At 46.0% G+C, this 11163-nt stretch overlaps 1 protein-coding gene and 1 long non-coding RNA gene across 2 annotated transcripts in view; one reads left to right on the top strand and one right to left on the bottom strand.

Annotated features, from left to right (window-relative positions):
- Positions 1 to 627: 627 nt before the first annotated feature.
- Positions 628 to 4880, bottom strand: LOC116552395. Its single transcript, XR_004269364.1, has 3 exons — positions 4685 to 4880; positions 4320 to 4392; positions 628 to 4232 (listed from the first exon to the last, which is right to left on the bottom strand). It is a non-coding gene; the product is annotated as an uncharacterized LOC116552395 (long non-coding RNA).
- A 1503-nt stretch (positions 4881 to 6383) lies between these two features.
- ADCY2 (adenylate cyclase 2) overlaps positions 6384 to 11163 on the top strand; it is a 450913-nt gene continuing 446133 nt past the window's right edge. The window contains exon 1 of the mRNA XM_032279123.1: positions 6384 to 6746. Coding sequence (XP_032135014.1) covers positions 6537 to 6746 — 210 coding nt within the window. The 5' untranslated portion in view covers positions 6384 to 6536. The remainder of the gene's footprint in view (positions 6747 to 11163) is intronic.

The following is an 11163-nucleotide window of genomic DNA, read 5'->3' as shown; positions in this document are numbered from 1 at the left end:
TTTGTAGATTATTTTTCTTCTTACTACCCTCTATGCTGGTCTTCGTACTTGGCAATCAGTGGGCCCAGGCAGGGAGCTGATACAGGATACTGCATCCTACCTCTGCCTCCTTACGGTCAATGTCTCAACACAGTTAAGCTGCAGAGAGGATGAAGTTCTAAATTCGCACTTTATAAATTCTGGGAGACTTCACTGATATTGCCCATGATGTGTTACTGGGAACACATAAGATGTTTTGCCCAGGATTTGTTACTGGGAACTCACAGTACCAGATGCCATTTTCTCTTGATAAAAAAAAACCTCAATGGTATTTTCTCCAGATAATCTCTTTCCTGAACAGATTTATTTTATGATTATTTCTTTAGTATCTCACCTTATATGTACTGTTATCCTTTGCTCTATTGATCAAGTGGAATTGGTAGCAAGAGGTGTTCAATATTTCATAAAAATCTTGCCAGTTTAAAATGTGAAAACACTGTGAGGATTTTAAAGATATAGTGGAGGGTGCTGTTTAATATAGTAATAATGGTAAACATATAAAGACAACCTCTTAAAGACCTGGAAATATTTTTGTCAAATGAAATTTTGCTTAATCTATTGCCACTATTCATCAATTGAACTCAGTTTTTAAAAGAATGAAGTTGTCTGTCTTTCTTGATTTATTCATTCATTCACCTAGCACATACTTATTAAACACTTACTATGTGTTTTTGCAAATTTCAGGTAATAGGAACATAATGAACAAAAGAAACAAAATCTTTTGCTTTGACAGAACTTACCCTTAGTGAGGGAACACAGACCATGGTAATATAAAAGTACGATTTGTGGGTGTTTACTAATTGTCATTACACACCACTAATACATGTTTCTGTTGCTTTTTATCAAAGGAAATAGTACTTATTATTAAACAGTTAGACAAAATTCAACAAACTTCTTGGTACAGTTCAATTTTATTATATTTATATATTTTTAATTGGATGCAAACAATTTTTTTTCCTTTCAATCTAAAAATATTGATTAAAATCCATTCCTTTACCACAAACCTGTTTGAAAGAGTCTTAGCATAACTGTTCCATTTTTTATTTCCTTACTTTAAAAACAAATCAGCTGAAGCTTGGAGATCATACGTGACTTCTCCAAGGATGACAGATGATATCAGCGATAGAACAAAATCCAGTATTTTAAGGAAGTGATTCTGAGATATTGACAATTATTACACTATAGTGTGGAATAAGACTGAATTGAACTTGATTTATTTTCAAAGTTAAAAAGGTCCCATGAATTAAAATGTGTGAAGTGGTTTAAAATCATACATTGGTTGAATTGAATGAGAAAGGTGAAATTAGACAAAATATTCATGAACTATATCTCAGCACTGTTCCATAGAAGCCATATCTTGTCCCTCAGTGTACATTATTTTTTTTTAATTTTAGAGTATCATCAAGTCACTCCTTAATGACCATTTTAAGGGACACTTATTTTTATACAAGCATATAAAAATAAAAGCCAAGGTATCTGAACTATATATTTATGCTTACTAAATAAGACCCTCTTCTGCACCTCTCTAGGCCACTGACCCTAAGCTCACATCTCCACGGCGGCGTGAGTCATTGTTTTTTAGCTCACATTCTCTGAGCAAGAGCAGAGAAATCGATATCTCTCACAAGGTTGCAGACGTCCTGGAAACTGATTAGTCATTAACCTACTCTTACTCCTCTCAGGGCTCATGGAAAGCATTCCAGCATATCAGTGGATTTTGAAAGATTACCAGGAGTAAACTTCTCCATGGCAGTGGGCATCTGTGAAAGGTCTGCTCTGACATACTAGGACCATCTTCGCACATGTTAAGGGCCAAAAATCTCAGTAACTCACCCCAAATCAGATCTTTCAGATGATTTTTTGAAATATTGATTCCGGTATTGTCCCTGAAAACCTAATTTACAAATAAGCCAATTAAGTAGGGTCTTTTAAAGGCATGTAGGGATCATTCAGCACTGGATGGACAAGAAAATGAATATATTAATGTTATGATCAGCATCATTTTGTTGATGCTTTGGAAACTGAACTGCAAAGAAGTACTTAAATGAACTGTAAGAGTTAATTTGACTTCTAAGAGCCATAAACTGGCTTGGGTTGGGTGGATTTTGTATTCCCAGACTCTGGTTCAATAAAAATGTAAATGTTATCTGGGTGCACAAAGCATATTTCATGGTGATAATGAATCTGTTGACATACCGTTCATACTTTATTATATAAATTTTAGTAATGTATTTGCCAGAGAGGAAAATGAACACACAGGGAAAGACTCTGCTCAGCTCTACAATCCGCCCTGGGTTGGCTGGCACATGTCCGCTTCTGTCCTTGGTGCAGTTGGCTGGGCTGCCTTGATTTAATCAATCAGAGCCTTGTGGACGTTAAGAGGAACATGACAGCGTCATTGACTGAGCTAATCTAACTGGATTTGAAATAGGAGCTAGAAGATGGGTTATTTTTAACGCAATACCCACTGATGCATAAACCTATCCTGCAGCGTGACTGCTTAGATTTATAATCGATTGAGTCTGTCTTAGTGTGTATGTAGTCCATGGGAGGTGACCAGATTAGGAGGGGATAGGTGGCTTGAGTTCCCAGGCAGAGGAGGCCTTGTCCTTTGGCTGGCCTGCCATAGGCTCTGTCTGCGGGCCCAGACTGGACTGCTGTTTAATGTGACCAGCTAGCAGGATAGGCTCTCCAATATGCAGAGCCCTGGGCAAAATGGACATGTAGAACCCTTTGATCAAACATTTTTAAGAATTTAAGGGTGGCGACAGCAGAACCTTGAACCAGCTGCACAAGTCACAGACCCAGAAAGTCAGCCTTGCTTGCGGGGTTATGAGGATAGACGGCTGCCCTCTAGCGTTACAGGAAAAAACAAATTCTGCTTCCTGATGCTTTTTATTTTTTCTCCCTCTGGCCCAGTTAGAGATTCCCCAGTAGATTTCTTTTTACCACAGATAAATTGCTACAGAGTAAATATATGGGAGAACCCCTTGCTCTCCACATCTTACCCTTGGAGTAGCAGCCCTGAGACACAAAAATGAACCAGAGGACTCCTTGGGGTCCCTTTAGTTGCAAGAGTCCGTATTTCATGCTCCTGGCTTTGTACTAAAGGACATTTTTCATTGTACTTCATATGGCTTGTGAGTTATTGTTTTGTTTCTTTTTTCTTTTTTCCTTTTTAAAATAGAAACTGTTGTGGGGAACTTTTTAAAAGGCATAATTAGTGCAACTGATTTCAAAACATGAATACAGCAACTGTAATGATCATACTGTTTCGCTTTTTTTATATTAAACGTAACGACAGAGGCCCCCACAAAAATAAGCATCGGAACAAAACAAAGATCTAGCAAAGCCTTAGAGAAGCCCTGACATATTCTTGATTTTAATATTATTTTCCTTCTAAGTCCTGTGTCTATGATGATGAAATTTAAATTGTAGTGTTTAGGAAAAAAGGAGGGGTAGGAATGTTGATTTCTGTTCCTGTTTCACTTTTTGTAGCCCTACCTTTCAAAGTAAATCGGAAACCATTACAAGGTTCCCAGGGTCCCTGTCTTCCCCCTACCCCACGCCCTGCCCCCATCATTCAGCACATGGTAGGCACAAAATGTTTGTTGAGTGAATTAATGAAAGAATGAATGAATTTAAAAAGCTCAAAAGGATCAAGGACAAAATAATCTCCATGCCATTATATTGTAACAAAATTTCTTAAAAGTCGTAAGACTCCCTTTACCAAACAGAGAACATATATATGATACAGATACTGGATATTCAAAAGGGTCCACTTCCCCACTCAGAAGAAGGAGACTGTAATTAAGCATTTCCTTTTCCTCACAAGTTTTTCAGCTGTTTTTGCATAAACCTAAATTACAGATTATTTACTTTTCTTCCTTCTTGAGTGGGTGAAGGCAAACATTTATCAATACAAGGGGTGGAGAAGAAGCAAGAACTGGAGGGAAGATGAATAATTAGTCGGTTGCTAGCACAGGAAAGGACTGGAAATGTGCAACTCTGCCCACCCCAGAAAGACCAAGCACACAGCAGGAGGAAGAGAACCAACACAATAGAAACCCTGTCCAGCTTCCCACTCAACCGTTTTTCCTTGGAAGGGATTGGGCTCTGGATATTTACACCACGGACTCATCAGTGTGGTCTGTCATTGAAGCTTGCTCTCAGAACCTTCAAAAACCTAAAATCTGGGAGTATCGTAATCACATCCTCAGGTCCATAGCAAAGCATCCAGCCCAGTGAGGATTGGTGGGAGGGTCTGAAGTTGAAATTACCTGTGTTACAGTCACAGCAGGGCGTTGGAGTGGAGGGTAGGCAGGACAGGGTGGGGGTGGCAGTCCATAAACTCTGCAGGTAAGAGAATGTCTTTCTGTTGCTAGGGCAGGGTGACCCGCGGTGGGAGGTGAGCCTTGGTACCTACAGGAGGCTCCAGGGGGACCCCTTCCCACCCATTGCCTCCTCCCCCACTCCTTCTTCCCAGGTCCCCAGAAGGAGGGAAGTCCAGGGACCAGGGAGCCTGGTGGGGCTGGACCTGATGTCCTAGACACGGCCCTGCATAGACAGGCACCCTCCCCGGCTGCCTCCCTGCCTCCCTCTCTATGAGATCTGCAGGTGAGCGGTGCAGCTCCTGAGCCCTCACCCTTAGGCCCTGTGGGCACTGGCTGTTGCTAAAATGAAAACCTCTGGGAGGATCCCGCCTGGGTCTCGGTGCCCTGCCTGGGCCTGTGCTCACAGCAATACAGCTACCCAGCTTACATGCCCTCTGCCCGCGAGGGGTACACGACAGCTCGAGTGGCGGGGCAGTGGGGCCATTCGAGAAGGCTCTGAGGTCTTAGGTGATGACAAAGGCTGAGTCCTGAAAGCTGGTCATCTCCTGGAAGAGATAAAAAGTGCATGGAACAGCCCTCTGGGCTGCCGGCTGGTGTCAGGAGAAGGGAGGGCCCGTTGCCTTCGATTCCGTAGGGAGAGGCTTTGGGGAGGAGCTTGGATTTGGGGGCTCCTTGGACCGGACCACACTCGAATAGGAGAAAACCTCCAGAAGGGAGGGGTTCTTTGGAGGTCAGCGGTGAAGCCCCCTTCGGCCGCCAGGTCAAGGGCTAGCGGCCTCCGCTCCCACGCGTGTCGGGAGGGGACACTGTCCTTGATGACCTCAGCCCCCACAGGCTCCTGCCGGGTCTCTAGCGCCTCCTGCGTGCAGCCCTCCGAGATGACAGGAAGGGAGCTGCTGCCAGACCCGACCCGCCCGCGCTCGCGCCAAGCCGCTCTCCCTGAGCACCCCTTGCCGCCATCCCTGCTCCGCAGAGGGGCCCGGCGAGGACCACGACCGGCCACGGGGCACCTCTGTGAGCCTGTGATAATATGATAGGCCCGTCCGGTGCCTCCGAAGCATGCCTGAGGCTGACACTGCGGGGCGCGAGGGTGGCTGCCCCCCAAGCCGCGAGGGGGCTCCGCGTGCAGCCTCTGCCTCTACCGCTTCCTTCCGCAGCGCGCGGGTCTCCAGTCCAGGGTCCCTCGCGTTTCCGCGCCCGGCCGCCCTAACAGGGAGCCCCAGCCTCTCCGAAAGTGGAGAGGATGGGGGAGCCCCCAACACTGCTGCGCGGCGGGGAGGCCGGGCTAGACGACAAACCCCTGCCCCGCGTGGGGAGGCGGGAAGGGTGGGAGGTCCCCTCCAGCGCCCCAAGAGAGTGAGAAGGGGGGTGTCTCCTGGGTCCTCTGACCCGAGCACTCTAGGAGGGACCCCCGGGTCCTCTGACCCCGGCTGCGCTCTGTGACTGTGGAGGAGGGTGGGAGCAGCCCCCGCAGCCCACGAAGGGGTTGGGGGAACGGGAGGGTGGCAGCGTCCCTGCCCGCGGCCTGCTGCCCTTGAGGTGGCGGGGAGGAGCTCCGGAGCCCCGCAGTGCTCCCAGGCAGGTGGGCGGGGGTGGGGGTGGGGGTGGGACTCCCCCCTCCCTCCACCCTGGGGCTGCGTTCTCACTCCGCAGAGGGGAGGGCTGTGCCTCCTACCCCACCCACGCCGCACTCGGGATAGGGCCGAGGAGGGGGACGACCCGGTGGCTGAGTGTGGGAAGGAGGAAGGCGAGGACTACACCGGGCCGGGGCACAGAGCGAGCCCGGCAGCCCGCCACTCCCCCCACCGTCTCGCCCCCGGCCGTCGGGTGGGGGCCAACACCGCCCCTGCGCGGAGGCCGGCGGCGCGCGGGGCGGGGAGCGGCGGGCGGAGGGCCCCGTGGAACCCGCCCCCTCCCGCGCGGCGGCTGTGGCGGCTGCGGCGCCGGGAGCTGCCCCCGAGGCCGCCGCCCGGTCCCCCGCCCGCGCGTCAGCGCGCCCAGTCAGGGGCGCTGAGCTCCGCCCGCGCCGGAGGCCCCAGCGCGCAGCTCCCGGAGCCGGCAGCCGGGCCGGCCGAGGCGGCGCGCCAGTGGGACGCGGGCGGCCGCGGCGAGCGGCGCTGCCCCGGCCGGGCACGCACAGCGGGCGCCCTGCGAGCCGCCCCGATGTGGCAGGAGGCGATGCGGCGCCGCCGCTACCTGCGGGACCGCGCCGAGGAGGCGGCGGGCGGCGGAGACGGGCTGCCGCGGTCCCGGGACTGGCTCTACGAGTCCTACTACTGCATGAGCCAGCAGCACCCGCTCATCGTCTTCCTGTTGCTCATCGTCATGGGCGCCTGCCTCGCCCTGCTCGCCGTCTTCTTCGCGCTTGGGCTGGTGAGTGGCCTCCCCGCGGGTCCAGCGCCGCGCCTTCCCCGGCCCGGAGAGGACCTCGGCCCGCCGAGCCGCGTGCAGCTCGGGGCTGCCCCCTCGCCCGCGGCTCCCCCTCGGCCTGGGGCTCCCCACTTCTGCCGGCTCGCGGCCCGGTGGGCTCTGGCAAGGGCTGCGGGTGAGGCAAAAGTTTCCTTGGAGGGCTCTTCCCAAAATAAAGTTGTCTAGGTGTTCACCAGGTGGACGGGCAGGGCGTGTGCTTTGTGCATCTTTGCGCACCGGCTGGCAAACTCTGCGCTTTCCGCCGGGAGCCGCTGCCCAGGGCGCTCGAATGGGTCTCCCGGAATCAGCCCCGGGCTTCCTGGGCGAGTCACTGTCTCCTGCCCGGTTCCAGTGGCACGGCTCCGGAGCTGGCGTTTTAGTTTGGATTCGGCATTATTCAACTCTGCAAAATGCCAGCCTTGGAAAAGTAATTAATGACAAGGAAAATGAAGAAGAAAAATTGAGTATACATCTTGCCTTTAAACCTGTGTACATTTAGCCCTTTAGCCCGATAGACAGAAAGTGATGGGGTGTTGACTTGTGAATCTTTCATCTCAGGGTCTACCGTTAAGCATTTGGGATGGACGGTTGCTTTCCTGTTCCTAGAGAAGTAACGTGTTTAGGGTTTTGGACAGGCTATTAAAGTGGATTTCATCTCTAGGAGTATAATGCAGCTCAACAGCTGATGTCAGTTTTGCCAGTTTATGTTTTTCAAGCAGAAATCCTTGGTTCGCTCCCTTGAACAGTGAGGGGAAATCTGTAGATGGCGGTAACTTCCTGTTACTGATCTCTGAGTCTGTGGTTCAAACTTTTGCTGTGCCTGTGATATGTATGTGCAGATTTGGTGCGAGGCATCGATTATCCAGTGAGATTTTTTTTTTTAGTCAGTAGTTGTTCTGGGAATGTCTCCACTGGGTGATATTTTTTGAGCTTAGAATATAAATATGTGCCTATATTTATATGTGTCCACCACCAAAGAAGTGGATTTTGCTTATATTTCACCAGATAAAATAGCTGTCTTTGGTATTTGGCAATTTGTTTCGGATATCCGGAGCCAGATGGTGTTCAGATGTTATGCATGGGAAGAATTGTTACCATCATGTTTTCAAAAAATTAAAAAAAAAAAAATTCCCCACACTACTCAGTGGTAGCTGTCTACTGATTGAGTTCAATGAGGTAAGAATAGAAAATAGATTGTAGGAGGCCATGAAGAACAGATCACACACTAGCTCTTATACTATCAAATCTAGAGCAGAGAGTACCTTTTGATCCCTGTAGTCTAGATAGGCGTCCAGAGCAGCCCTGACTCTCTCCACGTGTAACCAGCCTTCTATGCTCTCTGGAATGGCATTTTTATCTCTCTTTACTACTTTTAGGAACAAAACGGACTTGGGGAGAGACTTCTGCTCAGTCTCATGGGCAAGCAGGAGCTCCAAAGACATCTACTTACTGTTTTTTACTTGCCAAGAAAAAACAGAAACATCAGAGTTTTCCTTTGGAAATCTGCTCTGCTGGGGCATTTCTGCTTGTGATTCTCTCGAATCTGTAATTCAAACCTTCTCTGGCTTGTTCTCTTCTAAATGGAAAGGAGCAGGTGATGACCTATTTATAGCAGCATTAATATATTTAAAGACAAGTGTGAAGTTCATGCTTCCCCTGCACACACCCCTTTGTTTTCTGTGACAGAGAATTCTAATTTCTTAAACTTCATTGATAGAGATTCTTGAATGGGTCACTCAGATTTAGCATCATTGTGCTTAAAGCACCGTTCTTTGAATTGTCTCTGTTCTTTATATTTGTGTTTCTATATTCAGTTTCTATATTCCTTTATGTCCCATTTTGCTTGGTGCATCTGTGGAAGTGGTAGCCTTTTAAAAACATTATCCAAGCATCTTAACTTTTCCTTGATAAATCAGTCATTTGCATGCTCCTCTTGCCTTCAGCTAAATCATTTTAAGTACAAAGTGGGCATTTCTCACAGCATGAGAGTGAAATGAATCCTGTTCTTGGCTGTACCTAATTCATGGTCTCATGTCTACTATGTAAACCCTTCAAAGAGACAAGCTGTACAGAAATGTCCCAGAATCAGGGAGGGTAACCCAGTCTGGTAGAAAAGCCACCTTCAGGCAGAGACCAGCTGCAGGATCACGTCAGAAGGAGCTATCTATGCCTGGGAGAAATGTGCCCTGTGATCTGAAACTGGACACGAGTTGGGATGGATGATTCTGGGCTCCCACCAGCCTGTTTCTATTTTGATTTTGGTAGCACCATAACCAACATCTCTGCTTTCCAAAAAATGTTCTCCATCCAGCTAGTCAAGGATGGCTGGGGTAGGGACATTTGAAGATAGAGTAGTGCTAAGGTAGAGCCATGTTCATGTGATTAGAGATGAGTTCATTTCTCCGGCTGGTAGACCTTGGCTTCAGAGAGGTCGACCTTGGGAGGTGGGTATGGCTGCCCTGGGGCCCTGCCGAGGTTTCCACGCTGGAGCACGTTAGTTGAATAGCTGGGCTGTCATGCAATTCAGGAGCTAAGCAGATCTATTTTTTGCTGCCTAAATTCTTGGACAGATTCCTTTTTTCCCCCTGAATCTGCCTGATTTTGATTTCCATTAGACTTTCATCAGTTCTTATAGAAGTTTGGCAATTTTCTTAAAGCACATCCCTGGCCTCCTAGAACATTTGGATTACAAAATGATCTTAGCATAATGCAAGTGCAAAGAGATTTTTTGTTGTATGTCATTGCCTTTGTAAAGATGATTTGGAATACATACTAAAAAGAAAAAAGCAGTTTCTTCGTTTTGATTTAGTATTTCTCTAATTGACATTGTTCACAAAGTGATTTCATTTACTTTTAACTTTTGGTCAATCCATAATTTCACATTATTGGTCCTAAAATTAAAGTAATCCTCAAAGTTTTATATATTGTAAAAATAAATCCTGAATTGAAACTTCAGTCTTGCTTAAACTGTTAAATACATTTAATCCCATATTTATGAAGAATTATTTGAAGACATGAAACTCAGTAAATAGAACATTTGATGGCATATCTTGAATTTAAACATTCTGCTTAATAATATGAGTAACAAGTTCTGCTGTTTATCATGGAGAGCATTAATAAAAAAATCTGATTTATAATTTTTTCACCATCAGTTTGTTGAGTGCCAACCAACTACCAGGAATGGCAATAGTGCTGGGCCTGGTGAACAAAATAAACTTTGATCCCTGGTATCAGAAAACTTAGAACTAGTAAAATGAAATTTTAAGTCATAAGTCTTATCATGTCACTTGTTTTTTCTTTTTCTTCTTTTTTTTTTTTTTTCTCTCTCTTTCTACTTTGTTTCCTGGAACTCATTTTTATTACCAAATGCATGAAAACCCTTTTTCAGAATTTAATGCTCTCATTAATTATACCCAAAATCAGCCAGCTGTTTTCAAAATTTGCCTGTCAGTGTTAGGAAAGGTTGACATTTTTTTTTTTTAATTTTGTCAGAATACCAGCTGGCTCTAGCCAGGTTTGTTTTGGTTAAAATTTATGATTAGGAATAGTCAATAGTTCCATATAAATGAAAAAATTATATTCTATAATTTTAAGTAGTCAGATACAGAAAGTAGACTTTTTTAGTATGATACTAAAATAAAAGTATCCACTATTATTAACTACAAATAGGTAATATGTGTGACTGAGAATACAACCTACCTTCTTTCTTTTACCGTGATGTAATGAGCTAGATATTTTAAAAAGAATTATTTTTTATTATGAATTAATTTTCCAGTATCAGATATTTTTTTGAAGGGCAGGTATGTCAGAGAGTTTCTTTTATCTGTACATCAATAAAGAATCTTATTCTTCTAAAACAAATTAACAGACCCAATCATTTGTTGAGGGCAACCAACTTTATTATTCCAGACAATCTTTCAGTACCCCCAATAGGTGGAAGAATCACTTCCTTCCTTGAGGGTGGAAGTCTGGGAGGGCAGACAAATATGCCCAATATCCCCACTAAGGAGCAGGAAATTCTGTGAATGCTTTCTCTAGTTTCGTCATTCTGAGGGTGGAAGGGAATAGAGCATGCTCTTAGGTATTGGAGTAAAGGTAGCTGAAGATACATCCGTTTATGCATTTCTATACTTGCAGGAAACGTGACTCTGCAGGTGCTTGTAATTTGCAACCAGTAATTCACTAAGTCATTTTAGTTATAATTTACTTGTGGTATAACAAAAGCCAAGGAAAAACTGTAATTTTCTGCAGGAAAGATGGTTGCAATTTAGAGGCCTAGCAAGCAAGGATTTGGAGGCATCCTTTGGATATTGAAATGTATGATTAAATATATACATGGCACCTTGCTTTCCCATTTTAAAAGGACAGTTGAGTGAAGTGG

This window comes from Sapajus apella, unplaced genomic scaffold, assembly GCF_009761245.1.
Source record: "Sapajus apella isolate SASKATOON/1434 unplaced genomic scaffold, GSC_monkey_1.0 scaffold11, whole genome shotgun sequence".
In the NCBI taxonomy this organism is placed as follows: domain Eukaryota; kingdom Metazoa; phylum Chordata; class Mammalia; order Primates; family Cebidae; genus Sapajus; species Sapajus apella.
Note: the sequence above shows the minus strand (reverse complement) of the source record. Positions and strands in the feature narration are given on the sequence as shown.